The following is an 18,708-nucleotide window of genomic DNA, read 5'->3' as shown; positions in this document are numbered from 1 at the left end:
CGTCTGTCCGAGCGCCGTCAGCATAACTTATGTTCATATTGTTTTATGTGGAGCTGGCTGTATACGTTCACACATACATTAAAAGGAAAATGTGTTCAGATGGTGACTCGGAGTGTCTGAGGTTACGAGAGCTCTTGTTTCTTAATGTCCGACTGTTTCCAGGATGCCGGAATTTTTCTTCGGCCGTTAAAAAGTGCTCACTGTTTTGGACACAATCCTCCCATTCATGCCCAATAGAGAGCGACTTCATGATTTAAAATGACTGCATGGACGTTTTCCCATTTTCCTCTTACGCTGATTCGATCTTTTGTTCACTGTGTTGTATGTTCACACGGCAAGAAATACATTTTCGATGCAATTTCATGAATCAACTGACCTCGAGGTCGTCTTTTTCCTGCTGTAATCGACCTTGTTTTAAAGGAAGTCAATCAATAATGGGGATTGTGAAGCATCTGATTAGTAAATTAGACACTGTCTGCTTTAAGTAGAATTTCTTGGAAAAGTGTTTGATTTAACAGAAACCAGATAATATCCAGATTATTCTGGAGTCAAGTCCGGAAAGAGGAAGTTACAGATGTTCCAGCAATATTTTCCAACCTTTCCTGGTTGAATCAGAGGAATTTCCAGACCTGGAAACAAGGGACGTAACTCCTATTTTGGGGCATAACTGTCTACTATGAAGCCTTACATCACTGTCACAAAAACTGTAAGGATCTAGAGTATACCGTTATGCCCCAAAATGGACGTTACGCCCCCTTGTTTCCTTGTGGGGACGAGAACTTCTTGAAGTACCTTCATAGATTGTGTCTCAATTCAGGTACGACATCCTTCAACGGCTGCATTCGAAGACAAAATACATCACAGTGGTGCGACAAGGTTGTCCTATTTCGAGTGTTGCCTTCTTTTTCAACAGCGGGATCCTTTGTGGTCCAACATATCCCAAGATTCATTGTGCACTAGTGCTGACTACCCAAACGAAGCAGTGGATGAGGGGCACATTTTCAAATCAAAGTGCTGGGTTTTCCTTCAGTCAACAAGCTAACAATAAAAATGGTAAAAATGTGTCCTTACTGCTATCGAGGTGGTGAGACGACAGAAATCGTGCTTCATGATGTAAAAGTTAAGGTGGGAACAGCCAATGACCATGACAGGAAGTTCTCCGTAAGACCAGAATGTCTCATTTAACAATCCTAGCGGCCTTTGCAAATCGCATCCATTCGTAGCTGCATCTTTCAAAGATTTCAGTCTATCAAAACCATGTTGACGACAGAGAATCCAACCTTTCAAGGATGGAGGTGAGCAAACGAAGGGTGTCGTCCACATGACCTACGTAGACTGCATCCTTCAGAATGAGAAGACTACGAAGACCACTTAGAAGACTAGACTTCATCCTTCCAGTGATGTTGTCTACAAATACCACAAAGGCTACTAAGTTTCCTTCAAAGGATGCAAAGACTGAGGTCTACGAAGTATACAAAGATTACATAGTGCTTCAAATGCAAGGATGCGAAGGATGTGGACTCCATGGCCTTTGTAGACCACATCCTTCAGACCACAAAGACTTTGTGACCACGTGGAATATGTGAACCGTATCCTTCAAAGGATGATGTCTACGGATACCGCAAAGACAATAAAGACAACGAAGACCACGTAGACCACATCCATCAAAGGATAGAAGCAAGAATGTGATAGATGATGTCAGCAAAGACCATATAGAGCGCGTCCTTCAGACCACAAAGACTTTGAGACCACATGGAACATGGAGACTGCATGCTTAAGACAGCAAGACCGTATCCTTCAAAGAATGCAAGTAAGGATGCAAAGGATGAGGTCTACACGGCCTTTGTAGACCGCATTCTTCAGACAACAAAGACTTTGAGACCACGTGGAACATGTGGACTGCATCCTTCAGCGGATGACGATTATGGATGCTACAAAGACCACATAGACTACGAAGACCACATAGACCACATGCATCTAAGGACAGAAGCAAGAATGCGATGGATGAGGTCAACGAAGACGTTGAAGACAACAAGAACACACCCTTCAAAGAATGCAAGTAAGGATGCCAAAGATGAGGTCTAGGATGACCACAAGGACAATGAAGATCACCTGGACTGCATGATTCAAAAGATGGAAATAAGGATGCAAAGAATGAGGTCCAGAAAGACTACGAAGATCAAGTCATCTGTGTCCTTTAAATGGGAGGTTTATTTGTTGGGTTCTCTGGTTAAAATTTGTAAGGTCTCTGTTTGACTCAGGTTTGATTTGCACATGATGGAAATTTTATTAGAAAACTGATTAGATTCATGTGCACATAACAGGATTTTCTTTTCCTAAAACAGAGCATGACAGAAAAGTTTGGGCTGAACGCAAGCAGCTGAAAGAGCTGAATAAAGTCAGATATTAAATTGGGAATATTTTGAATGAAGTCTGGTGCTATAGATGTTTGTGAAGTTGTAAAAGGACTAAACAAGGTTAAGTCTAAAATTCATAATATTTTCAATAAGTCAGGTACTGTAGATGTTTGTGGAGCCCCACAGGGACTGAAGAAAGTCAAGTCTAGAACTGGGAATATGTTGAATGATGTCTGGTGTCACAGATGTTTGTGCAGCCGCATAAGGACCAAATAAAGTCAAGTCTAAAATTTTAAATATTTTAAATGAAGCCAGGTGCTATGGATGCCTGTACGGCCAAACAGGAACTGAACAAAGTCAAGTCTACAATTGGGAATATTCTGAATTGAGTCTGGCACCATGTCTGTGCTGCTACGAGGACTAAATAAAGTCAAAATCAGGAATATTTTGAATGAAGTCTGGTGCTATCAATGTCTGTGCAGGGGGGAAATGAATCCAGGAGATCAGCAGCTTCACAAACACTTAAACAAGAAATAAAAGACTAAATTTAAAAATGTTTTTCTCCATTCTGATGTTTGATGTGAACGTGGGTAAAGATTTCAGAAGACAAAACATTAGACAGAGCATCATACACTTAATTTGCTGCATTATTGTGATTTTTTATCCACCAATCTGTGCCTTTTCTGCCTCAATTTATGTGAAGGAAAACATTTTAGCAGTTTTTCATGTTTATGTCGTAGAAGGAAGAAATGTCCTGTGCATCCCCCCTGAAATCTACTGAAGCTCTTGACGTGATGCTCTGATTGGACAGTTGGATCCAACACTACCAATGAAAGACTAAAGAATCTAATAATAATGGTTATGTTTTGGCTACAGCTTTCTCCCGACACCCTAAGGTTCCAGCCACCATTAGACGCTGCCTGTTTACAGCAGGATGTTCTACATTACATTTCAGACGTTTTTACGACCTGCAGGTTTGCGGTGAACAAAGACGTTACTTGACTGTATTCGGAGTGTTTCATTTCCAGCCACGAGCGCCGATGAAGAGCTTTACCGGTGAAGTCACTGATTAAAATGACTCAAACCACAAAGTATGAGCTTTAAAAACAAGCCTATCTGAGCGCATGTGTGTCTGAGGCTCCGCAGCAGCTCCATGAATCGGCTCCTTCAGCTCCAACAGGACGCCTTTTTACCGGCGAGGAAACGCCTTCGTCAAACACACACATGCTGTAAATATCCCGGCGGCGTGTCGGACAACTCTTCACAGCCTCGATGTTTATATTGTGACCAAATCTGCATCTTTCTCTGATCAATCTGACGGAGGCTGATACTGCAGGGTTTTTCCAGTTTAAATCCTCATTAGTGGTCCAAAAAAAATGATTGCTGTGAGCAGAACCTTTACTTTCTGAAGGTCAAACTGATTTCATTTCACATTCTTCTGTCATTTCCTAGTGGCCAAAAAAAGAAGCCAAATTAAAACAACTGGAGCTCATAAGTTTTAAAAATGTGAGTCGGCAAGTGATGCAGTTTTATGGGGTTATATGGGAAAATAAGATAAAAGAAATAAATAAATGGATAAAACAAAACAAACAAATGGAATTTTTTTTTTCAAAATCTGCAATGACTGAAGTAGAACTGAACCAGAAATAAATACTCAGCTTAAAAAAATGTCTAAATATCCAACTCATAGTACTAAATAGCTAAAAGAACAAAAACAAAAAAACAATTAAATGTAAAATAGTGAGCTAAAAGTAAGGTTTAGATGGTCGGCTAAAAGTAACAGGTTGAACTAAATAGTTTGCCAAAAGCAACGAATATATTGATAAATTCAATTAACAGTTCGTTCAAAGAATGGAATAATTAGCTAAAAGCAGCTCAATCAAATGGATTCAATAGATAAAAGTAGTAAGTAGTTAACCAAAAGTAATAGTTAGCTAAAGATAATAATTATTTAGCTAAAAGTGTTAACAAAAGTAATAAATAATTAGCTGAAAGTAACAGTGAGCTAACAATAATAGTTGGCTAAAAGTAATTTAAAAGTAATCAATAGTTCAACCTTATCGCTAAAAATAATGTCTAAAACTAAAAAAGCACATTTTAAAATTAATTGTTAGGTGAAAGTAAGAAACAGCTTAAAAGAAGAACAAATAGAAGCAATAAATTAAATGGTTAGCTGTTAATTAATACAACATTTAAAAACTGGCTCAAAGTCTTCAATAAACTGTTTAAATATTTAAAAGTAACAGCTTTGATTAAAATAGTTATTGAAACATAAATGGTTAATAATAGTTTGGTAAAGATAGTAGCTGATGATTGACAGAATATCGCTGCTATAAAAGAACAAAAACACAAACAGACTAAAATAAAAAGAAATCTGGAAAACTTTTCTCCAACACTAATTACTTTAAAAGTAAACTCAAAAATTTTAATAAAACATTATCAGGGCTGCAAGATGGATCGGCGGTTAGCATCATCGCCTCACAGCAAGAAGGTCGCCAGTTCATGTCCCGGTGAGGACACCCGGGATTTTTCTGCGTGGAGTCTCCATGTTCTCCCCGTGCAGCGTGGGTTCTCTCCGGGTTCTCCAGCTTCCTCCCACAGTCCAAAAACATGCTGAGGTTAATTGGTGATTGTAAATTGTCCATAGGTGTGAATGCGAGTGTGCTTGGTTGTCTGTCTGTAAGTGTAGCCCTGTGATAGACTGGTTACCTGTCCAGGTGAACCTGCCTTCACCCTGAGTCAGCTGGGATAGACTCCAGCCCTACACCACCCTAGTGAGGATTAAGCGATGTATAGATGATGGATGGATTATCAGGCAACTTAGGTTTGAGGTTCTGATACATTTATTGATTTGCAGAGTGTTAAACTGTCCCTGAACCTCGACTGTACGCCTTGTTGTGTACAATCTCACACTCAGACTGTAAGTATGTGGAAGTTATCGGTTTATTATAAATATTGAACACATGAGTTGGACGAACCACAGTTACAATCAGTAAAGAAAAGCGTTGAAGGTTGAAGAACTGATGTCGCCTTCTCCTGTTTGCTGTCATCCTGAGAACCTCAGACTCTCCCACAGCGCCACCGCCGCCATCTTTGTTGTTGTCCTTTGTGGACAGGAAGTCCCGCTACACCTTCTTGGGCACATTGGTGATGATGGGTTTGGGTCGAGTCTTAAAGATCAGCTTCCGTTTGATGAGCGCCGACACAGAGTAAGACGTGGAGGCGGGGCCTTGCTGGTCCGTTTCCATGGCTACATCCTCATCATTAATGTCCTGAGAATGGCCCGGGTGTTTGGTGAGGACGGCGAAGGGTTTCTCCAGTTTGACCTGCTTCCCGTAGAGAATGTGATGTCCTATGATGAGCACTGGCACCCCCTGATGGACAGAGGAGGGACAGCAGCTGAGTAAAGATGAACCTGAGCACATTCCTCGTTTTTTTCTTACTGTGTTGTGTACCTCGTTAGTGTAGAGCAGGTCTCCCATCACGTTTCCTGCCAGACCAGAGTTGTGTCTGGACACCATCTCTCCCTGCAGCTCCACCATCAGCCACTCTGGAGGGCTGCTGCCGTCCACGCTGCCTCTGCACGACCACAGACACACCGGCATCAGGACAGCAGGTCGTCATACAACAAGACAACAACTCAACACCCGTTACATGATCTAAGTGTCCGAAGTAGAAAGGATATCAGTGAAACCAGCATTTAGAAGAATTCATAGACATTTAGAGCATTAGTACTATATTTGTCGTAGTCTTTCCCAGACATTTTTATACATGTTTTCTTACTATTGTCCCAAGCTGCACTGACCAAACCACTATGCAAATGACTTACAATGAATAAATCGATACCTGCAACCTTAATAACAATAATTCCAAGTCATATAATTGAATATTTGTAAAACAAACCAGCAGAAAAGTACAAATATAATCACTGTAAGGTCAATTTATGAATTTGACATATTTTTGGGACAGTTTTTGCTAAAAGTACGTCATAAAAACAACCTGTAAAACTACCAAAAAATCACCTGTAGCCATAATCACAATAATGCAGAGTAATATAATTAATTATTCCTAAAACAAAGCAGTAGAAAATTACAAATACAACTACTTTAAAGGTCCATTTACGAATTTTATTTTTATTTTTTTTGTAATAAACACGTAATAGAAAACCTTTTAGAACTACTGTTTTTATAATTACACATGTAATACTGTTGACAATAATATTTATTGTATTACATATGTGCTATATTATATTTTTATCTTAAGTTAAACTGCAGGACAGGTTTCTACACATCAAACTCCACTGTCAGCGTCCAACATTTACACTGCCAGCACAGACAAACATAGACATAACTCACAATATTAATAACGTTTAATAATCATCGTGTGCTACTTTACAGGTCGGCTTGTGCCACTTTTCATTCACAGTTTACTTAATAAGTAATATTTTAGCTTTTACATACCGATCCCTCCCGGTAGAAACAAATTGTTTTGTCCTCATGATTTTATTTTTTTTATTCTCTTATTACAACTTCTTCACTGTACTTTTTTATGAAGAGTTTTTTAATGACTCTGAGGACATGTTCCAACCATTATTACCTCAACTGTCTGATAAAAATACACATTTACTCCCAGTAAAATGGCAGATAAAGTAAAGTTCGTTCACTTTTCTTACCTTACAACTATTTGAACCATCGTCCCGTCAGATGAGAAACACTTTTGTGCTACAAAAACAACAATAAAACCATAAATAATCAGCACATTTACATTAAATTACATCCAAACGCAGCAGCTTCACTCTGTTTATATTCCGGTATCGTTTCCCGCGCGCTGTACGTGCTCACAGCGTCATGACGTACTTCCGCTCCCACCTGCCAGTTTCATTTCCGGCTCAGAGGTCATCAACGTGGCTGGCGATGTTTTCAAGCGTGTGGCGATAATTTAGAGGAAAGTTTAGTGACTGTGAGGACAAAAAGCAGGTAATTTATGTTTAGTATTTACGGAAACACCGCTGAACTTAAGCGAATTGTTGTTGTTGAACTGTGACGTGTTACGCGTCGCTGTCGGACCTGTAGCTTCAGTTTGTTTGTGCGACTCATGCGTTAGCATGCATTCTGGTCGCAGAGCTAAGCATTGGTGTTTGTAGAAGTGGGGAGATTTAAAGGGCAGAACAAGTCTTTAAAAAGGCTGATATAAGTTCTGAATTTATTTCCGTAACCCGCTAAGGCTTCTTTAGCCATCCGGGTGAAAAAATATAAAATCGATGAAAGAATAAGAAAGATTTTTAAGTCGTTTCTCAAGTTGCGCCCCTGTTTGTGAACCAAAACAAAGATGGCGGACCGCCCGCTAAATGGCCTGAACCCAACTGTCGCACCTCGGGAAAAAGATTAAACTTCTCTTTTATCATTCAGCTGACTGAATAGTTTTTCATCCTGATTGCTAGAGGAGTCTGTCCAGACTCTATAGATACTCTAAGAGTAACGGCAACTGCTTTTAAACGACCTTTCAAGCTTTACAAACACCGCCGTTCACTGTACTTGTATAAAAATCACTGGTTAGCTCTGGGACCTGAATGCATGCTAACACGTGAGGGGAGCAGACTGAGATTGTGTAACTGGTTTCCACCAATAATAAGCTAACAGTGTTTTTCTCCCCCATTAATCGTGAAGAATGGGTGAGTTCAAGGTGCACCGTGTTCGCTTCTTCGACTACATGCCCAGCGCCATCCGAGCCATGGCGTTCAACCACCGGACGGAGCGGCTGGCTGTGGCCCGGAGTGATGGAGCGGTGGAGATCTTCAACTTCACTGACAGCTACTACCAGGAGAAGGTAACAGCTGCACCGGTGTACCCACTATCTGAATAATACACGTTTTGACATGTAAATGGCTATAAACACGAATTAAGGAGCAAGTAAATGTTTAGTTCTTTTCCTAGAGGATGATCCAGGACTAAGTTAGTCAAAGGCAGCTTGTCTTTGGCTGTTTGTTAAGCTGTGGTTAATGTGATTTCTGACTCCTTGCTTCTTCGGTTTGTTGTTTCCTGGTGCTGAAACTCAGACAGGACTAGACTCTTGGAGATATTGTGGTTTTTTCTTTTAGTTCAAAGCGATGACGCTCCAACACCAAAGTCTCTGTCTCCAGCCGAGCATTTGGCTGCATTCTCTGCAATAAATAAACTTAAGCATAAACTTGCTGTTTCGCCATATCTCAATGTTTTCCACAAGAAAATAATTTACATGCAGTGTACGGTGGAGCGGTGTGACCAAAGTGTATACAGAGACTTTTAGTAATGAAAGAAGCTGTTTTCTTTGGCTTTTTTGCCTTTATTTAGTGCAGTAGAGGGAGACAGGAAAGGGGGGAGAAGAATGGGGACAGACCCGCAGCAAAGGGTCGTGAGCGGGATTCGAACTCACGACCGCTGCATCGGGGAACTACAGCCCCTGTTCATGGGCCGCCCGCTCCACCAGGTGAGCTATAGGGGGGCCCAAAGAAGCTGTTTTCTAATCACTATAATTTACTGATGTGCCCTGAACTCCTCACATGCACTGGTAGATACTAAGCTGGCTGTGCACAACGAAGCCTCTAGCCCCTAATTAGTTAATGTAGTGCAGCAGCTCAGGCTAATGTGTGACAAAACATTCGTTGAAAGAAATGAAATGAATGAAATGAAAAATACTTTATTCATCCCAGAAGGGAAATTCAATTTCACAATCCCAGAAGGCACAGTGATTTAATGTAGCTGGGTAGCCGCCCCATGGATGGAAAGACAGACCTGTTAAATGTCAGGAGCTCTGGTGCGACCAATCAATTTGATGCACGTTGGAGCCCCGATTAATCTGTGTCACTCAGAATCATCAGAAAAAGAACTGGTTTAAAGTGAGACATTTCGTACAGCCAATTACAATCCTGAAGTCTGCCCACAATCTCCTCCAGAGCAGGTTAGCTGTGCAGCATCAGTTACCATGGTGATCTAGCTGTGCAGCATCAGTTACCATGGTGATCTAGCTGTGCAGCATCAGTTACCATGGTGATCTAGCTGTGCAGCATCAGTTACCATGGTGATCTAGCTGTGCAGCATCAGTTACCGTAGAGAGCTAGCTGTGCAGCATCAGTTACCATGGTGATCTAGCAGGTTAAAGACTTTTGTGATTCAGACAACTCTGACTTTAAGCTCACCGTACCTCACTGACCCACTAATGTCAGTCATGGAGGAGCTAACCTCCAGATCTGTCCTGATTCTGTCTCTCAGGTGATCCCCGGTCGGGACGGCAGAGCTGTGGAGGCTCTGTGTTGGGTCGGTCAGCGTCTGTTTAGCGCCGGTTTGAACGGTGAGATCACAGAGTACGACCTGGAGAACCTGAGGCCTCAGTACATTGTGGAGGCCTACGGAGGACCGATCTGGACCATCAGCTGCAACAGCCAGGGGACTCATCTGGCGGTGAGTCGGGACCTCGTGGATCTTGTATTTATAAATAGGATTCCTGGGTTGGAATTAGAGGAGAGCCTTCAGCTGTGGATTAAATAAATGTATTGCTTGTCAGGTGGGCTGTGAGGACGGAACAGTGAAGCTGTTTGAGATCCTGAAGGAGAAGATTCAGTTCCAAAGAAACCTCGACAGGCAGAAAAGTGAGAGGACGCTTTGTTTTCTAACTCACATTTAGCAACGGTTGATTCCCGCAGCTGTTTGATTGTTTTTTATTGTGTTTCTAGGTCGCATCATATCTCTGTGCTGGCATCCCTCTGGTGCACAGATCGCTGCTGGAATGATGGACATGATCAAAATCTTTGACACAGAGACCGGTAAGTCCACCTGCACCGAACCAAACACGAGTTAAAACACTCAAACATCAGAAGAACTGGTTCCTGTTTTCTTTATTAGGACTTCACTTGTAGAGCAACTTTAATGGAATTTATGCAGCTGAAGGTGCTTTAACATGTGTGGTGTGTTCACTGTCTGTAGTAACAGTCTGTGGTGCGTTCACTGTCTGTAGTAACAGTCTGTGGTGCGTTCACTGTCTGTAGTAACAGTCTGTTAATGAATAAAGAAGGAACAAGGCAGCGGGATGATGGTTCAGTTTGAATGATGATTTTGTAGAGAAGCTTTAGAATTCGCTCACGGTTTCCTGATTCCACTAACTGATCCTGACTCTCTGGTTTCCTGCCGGCAGGCCGAGCGACCCACCGGCTGCTGGTGGAGAGAGGAGTGGGGACGTCCAAAACCCGGGAGGTGGTGGTCTGGAGCGTCGCCTTCCTGTCCGACAACACCATCGTCAGTGGCGACTCGGCGGGGAAGGTGCAGATCTGGGACGGGTCCATGGGGACTCTGGTCCGAACCCACCTGGTCACCAAGTGGGACGTTCTGGCGCTGTCGGTGTCGCAGGTGAGAGTCAGCGGACGGGAAGTTCCAGGAGCCGGTTGTCGGTCGCGTCCCCGCAGAGCCGCTGATGTTTGTGGATGTTTTGACAGGATGAGAGCAGTTTGATCGCCGGGACGTCGGAGGGAACCGTCGTCCAGTTCCAGTTCCTCTCCTCCACTGTGGACCGACAGGACCCCGAGTGGGTCAGAACCAGGACCTTTAAGAGCCACTCGCATGACGTGAGGGCGCTGGTTCTGACCGACACCGCCGTGGTTTCTGGAGGTCAGTGTTAGAGATAATCTGTTTATTCATAAATGTGTTCCTTAAGCCAAACACAGGAGGATGATCAAGACGCTAAATCTACAAAAAACAACAAATGCTGTCTGCCATCCCTCTGTGTGATGAATAAAAGTGCTCCTAGTTTTATAATAAAGCTTTTTTAAACCTTAAACTGGTACAATAGCAGGTTTGGTTTCTACGTCTCTTTTTAGTCCATCACCACATATAGACATCAGGCTGTTTATCACCACCGTGGCATCCTGTTTGTGTGTTCACATATAAACTATAAAGTCACATGATGGGATGTTCATCGTTTCCCTGCAGGTATGGACACCCAGCTGTCAGTGCGCCCCCTGCTGGACAAAGTGGAGAAGAACACACAGGAGGCGGCGCAGCGCAAGATCGCGTTTCCTCATGTGAGTAGAGAACGAGCAGAACAAAACCCGTCACGAGTCACAAGAGCATCTAGTATATATCGTGTATTATATAGAAGAGCATCTTTGATATTTTTTTTTTCTTTTCTCCAAAACAAGAAAATAATAAAACTATAACCGGATCAATTTTGCACTATTGTTCTGATGCAGTCTGTTAAAAATCACACATGAAGGCTTGAACATGATTCTTGGAAGGAGTTTGTTCTATTTTTTTAGTATTGATGACAGAAAATATCTAAAATGATTTCTAATTTTCATTGCTTCAGTTTGTGTTCCTTAAATGTTTTATTTAAGATGAGTTTATTTTTGCTCTGTAATTAGGTTGATTAGAGTGTTTTGTGATTTTAAATTAATTCTATCTTACTACTGTGTTACCACCACAACAATACAGGATGATTAATAAATAATAGCATTAATACTTATCTGATGCTTTTGTAGGCGAGAACGTTCATTAACAAACTAGTTTCTTGTGTGTTTCTGTTTTAATCTTTTAATGTTCATGCAAAAACAGGCTTTTGATAATCAAGTGTAATAAAAACGACTTCCTCTGCCCGTCCTCGTGTAGAGAAACCTCGTCAGCTGTGCGAAGAAAGCCGGACTGCTGCTCTTCCAGTTTCCTGATCATTTGGAGCTTTGGAGGCTCGGAGAGAGCGACGGGAACGGTGAGGAAAAAAAACACCACAGTCTGACTCTGAGATGTAAAACAGAACAAGAAAGACTACAGGATGGTTCAACAAGCAGGAAAACGGAAGAAGAGTTCATTTGCAAAACAGAGAACTCCATGTTTGTAGATTTTCAGAGAACTTCTTTTGTTGTTCGCTTGAGATAATAATAAACTGAAGCTGAGTAGATGTGACTCAGTAGAAACGACAAAAATAGAGATGACTTAAGTTTAATTTAATGTTGTCTCAGGTAGACGATGGAGAAGTGGGTCTTCTGAAGGTTTGTGAAGACGGAGTTATCTGTCATTTGTCGTTTGTGCTGCTGACAGATGTGAAGATGTGGAACAATCCTTATTGAAGCAAATACTTCTGACAGATTTTCCTCTCACATACAGTTTGTCACATTCTAGACATTAAAGCATTATTGACATTCATTAAATGATATTTGGGCTCCAGCTTGTTTTGTTGATGGTGCAGCTCAGATAATTTAAGTGCTCTTCTTTGTGCATGTAAATAAATGTGACCTTTAATTGTGCCTTCAGCTGATATTAAACGTGTGTTAACAGGGAAGCCTGGCGACAGTTTGCCTTTGAAGAGGAAACCAGAGAAGCTGCTGCAGCTGAAGAGGAAGGTGTGTTGATGCCGTAGAGAAATGAAAAGAAGCCCAACGATCCGTCCGTAGAACTTCAGTCTGCGTGATGTGATCGGTCACTAACGTGGGGTCTGGTCTCGCTCTGAATCTTCGACATCGGCTTGTTGTGACTTTATTAAATCCTGCACAGAAAGAAAACGACACAGACGGCATCGTGACCAACTGTTAATTCATCAGAAAAACATTGGAGTGTTATTTTTTTAATACCATAGTTTCCAGACTATTGAGGCTCCTGAATATAAGCTCCACCCACTAAAAGAAAACAAATGTGTGCATATACAGGACGCACTGGTCTCTAAGCTGCAGGTGTCCACGTTGGAACATGAGATATTTACACAGAAAGATTTTTAACTTTTAATTAAATACGTACCGGCAACATACACAAATACGTAAATGCTTTTTTCTGAACAGTAGGGCTGGTCCGAATAGCAATTTCAGATCTCCAGACATTCGGTCCCAATTAATGACGAACATCCTGAATATCCCCCACGGTGGTGGTGGCTGACTAGTTTTTGTCGACCAGTTTAACTGAATCATTGATGAAACTCGTCCTGCAGGGAGAAGATCACATCTGCTGCAGCGCCGTGTCTCCGTGTGGAGGCTGGTTGGTTTATTCCACCGTCTCCAGCGTCCGACTCTACAAGCTGCAGTACAGCAACAACAGCGTCAGCATCACCAAGGTCCGTCCTCAGCAGATCATCGCTCACCGATCCGTCTGAACGTTTCCTATTCATCAGGATTCTTCTTCCTCCCTCCAGGTGTCCAAACTGCCCAGAGAGCTCCAGTCGGTTCACCAGCTCTGCTTCTCCGCCGATTCCTCCAGACTGTTCGCCGCTTCCAGCCAGTCGTCTGTCGTCGTCGTCGCTCTGAACCAGCTGGAGTGTAAATACCTGCAAACCCTCCGACACAAGTCCGGTGAGTCCGGGTCCATCAGCGGTCAGTGACGAGCAGCTGTTTGCTTTTGTTAACACAGAAAGTCAGCTGGTGGTCGCAGCGCAAGAATCTGCTCAGCCGTCTCTGATCTGTCTGAAACGTTTATAGCATAAAATATAGATATTTATAAAGATGTCTGTTAAATTTTAGCTTCATATGTTAAACATTTTTCAGGATAAAGTTTAGTAAAAATCCGATTTCAGCAGGTTTTCTCTCACGTTTAAATTTGAGGATGTTTGAACGACAACATCTGAACAAATGTTAAAGATAAAACTTGTTATTTCTCATCATGTCATTAATTAAACAATCTAAAATATCACAGTTCTAACTTTACATGTGATCAGTTTCCCTGGTTTCTAAGATAAAACGTCTTTTAAATCAGGTTTTTACAATCAGAGAATTAAAAATGTGCTAATTTACAAAAATGTTCCACTTCATCAACTGTTCAACAAAAATATCTCAGCGAGTATTTGACATATGGAGCTAAAACTTATCGAATATCAACAGTTTATATTTAAATAACTTTCAAGCTGGTCGATGAGAAGCATCCTGAAGATTTCAGATGGATAAAACCAAACTGTTTGAACATAAAACTGCCCAAAATGTGAACTTTATGAGCTTTAGACTAAACGTTTGATGATGTTTTGAGCCTGAAAAAGGAGATAACGTCACTTTAAACGTTACAGATCATCATCATGTCCAGTGTTTTCTGCTTCAGTCTGCCCTCTAGTGGTTGAAGTAGTGCACTACAACACACCGAGCTAATGGAGCATCTTTGTGTTTTTAATGGATCAAATCATCAGAACTTCTAAACACTGCAGTAAACCCAAACATCATGACACTAAACTAAACCCAGAACCCTGCAGCTTTCTGTTTGACACCATTTCACTGCTTCCTGTGGGTTTTCTGTCTCGTTCAGGCTCCAGACAGCCGGTCCACCTGCTGTTTCCCAGCGAGGACGGTAGATGGTTGGCTACGGCCAACACCGACTGTCAGATCCACGTCTACAACCTGCAGAAGATGAAGGTCGGTCCGGCTTTATTGCAGCTTCATTTTCTCTCCTTACATAAAGACTCAGTAAACCTCTGCATTGACAAAGCGGATTATTTTCAAACAAATTGGACCCAGATCAGCGTTTACAGATCGACTCAGACGCCTCTGTTTGCTGTTTGCAGCTCCACTGTGCGGTCCCGGTGCACAGCTCGTGTCCCACGGCCATCGCCATCCACCCGACCTCCAGCCGCCTCGTCTCCGTTCACGCCGACCAGCAGGTAAGCGTCGTCCAGACCCTCCTGTTGCAGCTTGTTACCCATTATTAACCCGCAGATCGTTAACGTGTTGGCGTTCGCTGCTGCTGCAGATCTTCGAGTTCTCGCTGCTGCAGCAGGAGTACACCGAGTGGAGCCGCAAGCTGCAGAAGCAGGGTCTGCACAGTGTGTGGCTGAAGAGGGACACGCCGGTCACCAGCGTCGGCTTCAGCCCCAGAAACCCGACGCACATCCTCCTCAACGACACCTTCATGTTCTGCATCATCGACCAGAGTCTGGTGAGAACCGCATTTAGCTCCACGTGTGGGATCATACAAGTGCAGAGAAACACAATATTTCAATATGACAACACAAAAATAATTATTGTATTTACGTTTTTATTCAATGCACTGATTAGATATTCACAGCTCTGGTGGAAAAAGTTAAGTTTTTGGATTTAGAGAGTCTATAATCTGCAGTTTTTGTGTTAAAAAGCTGCTTTCTGGAATCTAAAAGGTCTAAAACTTAAAATAAATAAAAGAATAACTCTGCTGATGCTCCTCGTTTTAACAGAAAACGTGCTGCAGCGATGAACCGTATGAGGAAAATAGAACATTAAATCTGTTGAACCTGTAAATGTGTGCCATCAGTTTCTCTGTATTTCTAAACACAATTTAAAAACAATCAATTTACACATAATAAAATAAACGTACGGTGCAGGAGGGAAAGGAGCAGGAAAGACTTGTTCAGGTAGAGAGTTGGTTTGTTTTTGTTTCTTAAAGGTATTTCAACAAATAATTTTAAAAAACAACATCATTAAACAAACAAAACAAAAAAAATAAAACAAACAGTTGATGTTTGAACAGATGACCAACCTTAAACGATTTGGGGAAATTATCAAATGTTATCAAATTTGATCAAATCCTGATTTTTCTGACAGATATTCTGATTAAATTAGCAGCATATCGGTTGTTTTCCATCTAACATCATCAGCTTCCTTCTGATCGACCGTCTCTGGTTTGTGTGAAACCTTTTAAATATAAATTCTGGATGTTTAACGTGAAATCTGTCAAGTTTTACCTTCATGTACGGACGACTTTCCCAGATGAACATTATTTAAAAATCACCCGTCGACCCACTTTCAGCTCTTTCTGTTCACACATTGAGGCTGTTTGAACATCTGAGGAGCTATTAAAGATAAAAACCTGGATTTTTAACGCTTATTTCTCATCATGTCTTTGATTCAGAATCTGAAATGTCGAACAAGTAGATCAGATCATCTGTTAGTCAGGCTTCAGCTTCACTACGTTCTAATGCAAAGGTGAGAAACTAAAGATAAAAATGATCCTAAATGGTAGGTGAATTATCAGCGTCTTCCTTTAGTTTCATGTTTTAAAAGCACTCACAGACAAACTAAACATAGTTTGTGCTACACTGCAGCCTTTCTGATTTGCTGGTTGTGTTATTTTAAATCCTGACTTGATTCAGGCTTAATTAATGAGCTCACAGCAGAAATCTTAAAGTTCAGATAAAATACGAAGCATTCAGTTTGGACCAGAACATTCTGACGGTCTGTGTGTCGCTGCTTAAAGTCGGATTAACTACGATCTGCTCACATTAAAGAACAAATTCATGCATAAATGTGGTTAAACTCACTGTTTTCTGGCCTCTGCAGCCGCTCCCCGAGTCCAGGACGTTGCTCCTCAACCAGACGGTGCTGAGGAGTCTCCCCGGTCCGGAGAGAGCCCGGCAGAGCCACGCCTTCAAGATCTGCAAGAACTTCCAGGTACGGTGCTGCCCACGTAATGCCACCGCTTCATAGAACATCCTGTTTATGATCATTGACATCAAAGTCCTGAATCATTCCCTACAGTTAAACCAGCCTGTTCATCATCACAGAATAATGTCTTGATCCTGGTTTTTGTCATGACGAAATTCCCCTAAATTGATTCCAGGAGTAACTTTTGTCTGTTTGAAGTCGCGGTCGGCTGATGGTTGCGTCTCGTGGGCCGAGCGTTGGTCATGCGTGTCAGCTCATCATCACGCCTCAGTCAGCAGCGTGTTTGTTTGTTAGTGACGTGCTCACGTGAGATCCGATCGCCGAGTTGTTCACACGTCGTCTGACGTTAATCACATCAAAGAGAACCGCATGTCGTCACCCAGAACTGAACTGCTCGGCTGGTTAATCCGGATCAGTTAATCCTCTGTAACCCTCTGATTGAAAGAAGTAACTTTTATCGACGGGGCGGCTTTTCCTACCGACGACACTGAAGCAACACCATAAAGCTCCGTTTGAATCAACATGTCTTGATCTTCAGCCTTGAAGCCCGCTTATTGGAACATCCCGGATGTGGTCATAGTTCCATCCTGGACCGAGGGTTTGATAATAAACAGGCAGCTCTGAATTTGCTAAACGCCAGAATAATGAGAGAGAACTTTTTGTATTCAGATGTTTGCGTCTGTTTCCTCGGTGTTGGTAGCGTTGCCTTTAACCTGTGACACCCTGAGCTTGTGTGTTGACCTGCTGGTATCTCGTCCCTCAGAACGTCCTGAGCGTGGCTCTGCTGGACGACCTCTCCCTGGCCGTGGTGGAGCGCCCCCTGCTGGACGTCATGGCCCAGCTGCCTGCGCCGGTCCGCCAGAAGAAGTTCGCCACATAAACGACCCTGAAGACGGACCTTCGCTTTGTACCACGTGTTTTGATAAAGAAATAAATAGAATATTTACTGTTGGATCGATTCTGTTTGTTTTTTTTACTTTAGAGGAGAAACTAGAGGTGACGAATGTTTACTTATTATCACCATAATACAATAAATAATGGTTTAAAATTGCACAAAAATGCATCATTTTCCACAACAGAAACCTGAATGTTGGACGAAGCCTGCCTCAGAACGTCTGTTTTTATGTCACTGACATTTTAGAATCAAAGGTTTTAGGAATCTGCAGAGGAGACGTCTCATTTCATCACTTCAAATAACACATTTCTGTCCAAAAAAATCAGAAAACAAATCAGTTTTCTCCATGTTCTGAGGAATAAAACGTTCTGTAACCGCTCTGCAAAAACACAAACAGAAATAAAACTGAAAAGCTGGTGAGATTTAAGATTTCTGGATCTCTGTATGAAGAAGAAACACATTTAAGAACACTGATTAAATCACTTATGTTTACTGGAAACCACGATTTAACTGACAGACATTAAAATAAAACTCAAAGCTGATTACTGAGAATAACACTGAACTAAATGTAACGTTTAAACATTCAAATGAGGCGTAATTAAGTTAACTACGCACCAATTTGCTTTAATTTCAGCAACAGAAATGTGAACATCTGATAAATCCAGCTTCAAATTTCTTCTTTCATTTTGTTTGTTTAAAGAGTTTTAATTCTAATACATCAGAGGGGATATTAGTTTGTTTTTTTTTAAACCACTCAATAAATCAGAAAATACAAAACAAAACCATTTTCTTCATGTTTTAAGGATTAAAAAATCCTAGAAATTCAGGTTTGAGTGATTTGTAATAAAAGCCTTCATTCAGATTATAGACCGAAATAAAAACTTGCCCTTAAAAAAATTAAAAATTACATTTATTGTTCGTGGAAATCACTATTAATACTAATATTAAGCTTATAATTGATCAGTTTCCACAATGATTATGAATTATTATTAGGGTCCGAGCACTAACGGTGCATTGAAGTATATTCACTATATACTACATCCTGATGCGTTTTCAGGATATTCTGAAGCGTGACCTTTTTTGACAAAAACGACATGCTATAGTATGACTTTTTT

The 18,708-nt window shown here is 41.5% G+C and overlaps 2 protein-coding genes across 2 annotated transcripts; one reads left to right on the top strand and one right to left on the bottom strand.

Annotated features, from left to right (window-relative positions):
• Positions 1 to 5,182: 5,182 nt before the first annotated feature.
• On the bottom strand, positions 5,183 to 7,145 carry chtf8 (CTF8, chromosome transmission fidelity factor 8 homolog (S. cerevisiae)). Its single transcript, XM_008304470.1, has 3 exons — positions 7,030 to 7,145; positions 5,813 to 5,936; positions 5,183 to 5,731 (listed from the first exon to the last, which is right to left on the bottom strand). Exons 1-3 carry the CDS (start codon positions 7,047 to 7,049, stop codon positions 5,483 to 5,485), a joined length of 393 nt encoding a protein of 130 aa, XP_008302692.1. The 5' UTR covers positions 7,050 to 7,145; the 3' UTR covers positions 5,183 to 5,482.
• Positions 7,146 to 7,254: 109 nt separating this feature from the next.
• Positions 7,255 to 17,650, top strand: utp4 (UTP4 small subunit processome component). Its single transcript, XM_008304469.1, has 17 exons — positions 7,255 to 7,333; positions 8,024 to 8,183; positions 9,605 to 9,793; positions 9,897 to 9,981; positions 10,066 to 10,155; positions 10,524 to 10,735; positions 10,822 to 10,993; positions 11,315 to 11,406; positions 11,990 to 12,086; positions 12,653 to 12,717; positions 13,296 to 13,418; positions 13,497 to 13,653; positions 14,591 to 14,697; positions 14,847 to 14,942; positions 15,032 to 15,217; positions 16,594 to 16,704; positions 17,462 to 17,650. The coding sequence occupies exons 2-17, from the start codon at positions 8,025 to 8,027 to the stop codon at positions 17,576 to 17,578; spliced, it is 2,058 nt and encodes a 685-aa protein (XP_008302691.1). The 5' UTR covers positions 7,255 to 7,333; position 8,024; the 3' UTR covers positions 17,579 to 17,650.
• Positions 17,651 to 18,708: the final 1,058 nt, after the last annotated feature.

Source organism: Stegastes partitus, unplaced genomic scaffold (genome assembly GCF_000690725.1).
Source record: "Stegastes partitus isolate 25-593 unplaced genomic scaffold, Stegastes_partitus-1.0.2 Scaffold2234, whole genome shotgun sequence".
NCBI lineage: Eukaryota > Metazoa > Chordata > Actinopteri > Pomacentridae > Stegastes > Stegastes partitus.
This window is presented reverse-complemented; position numbering and strand designations above follow the sequence as displayed.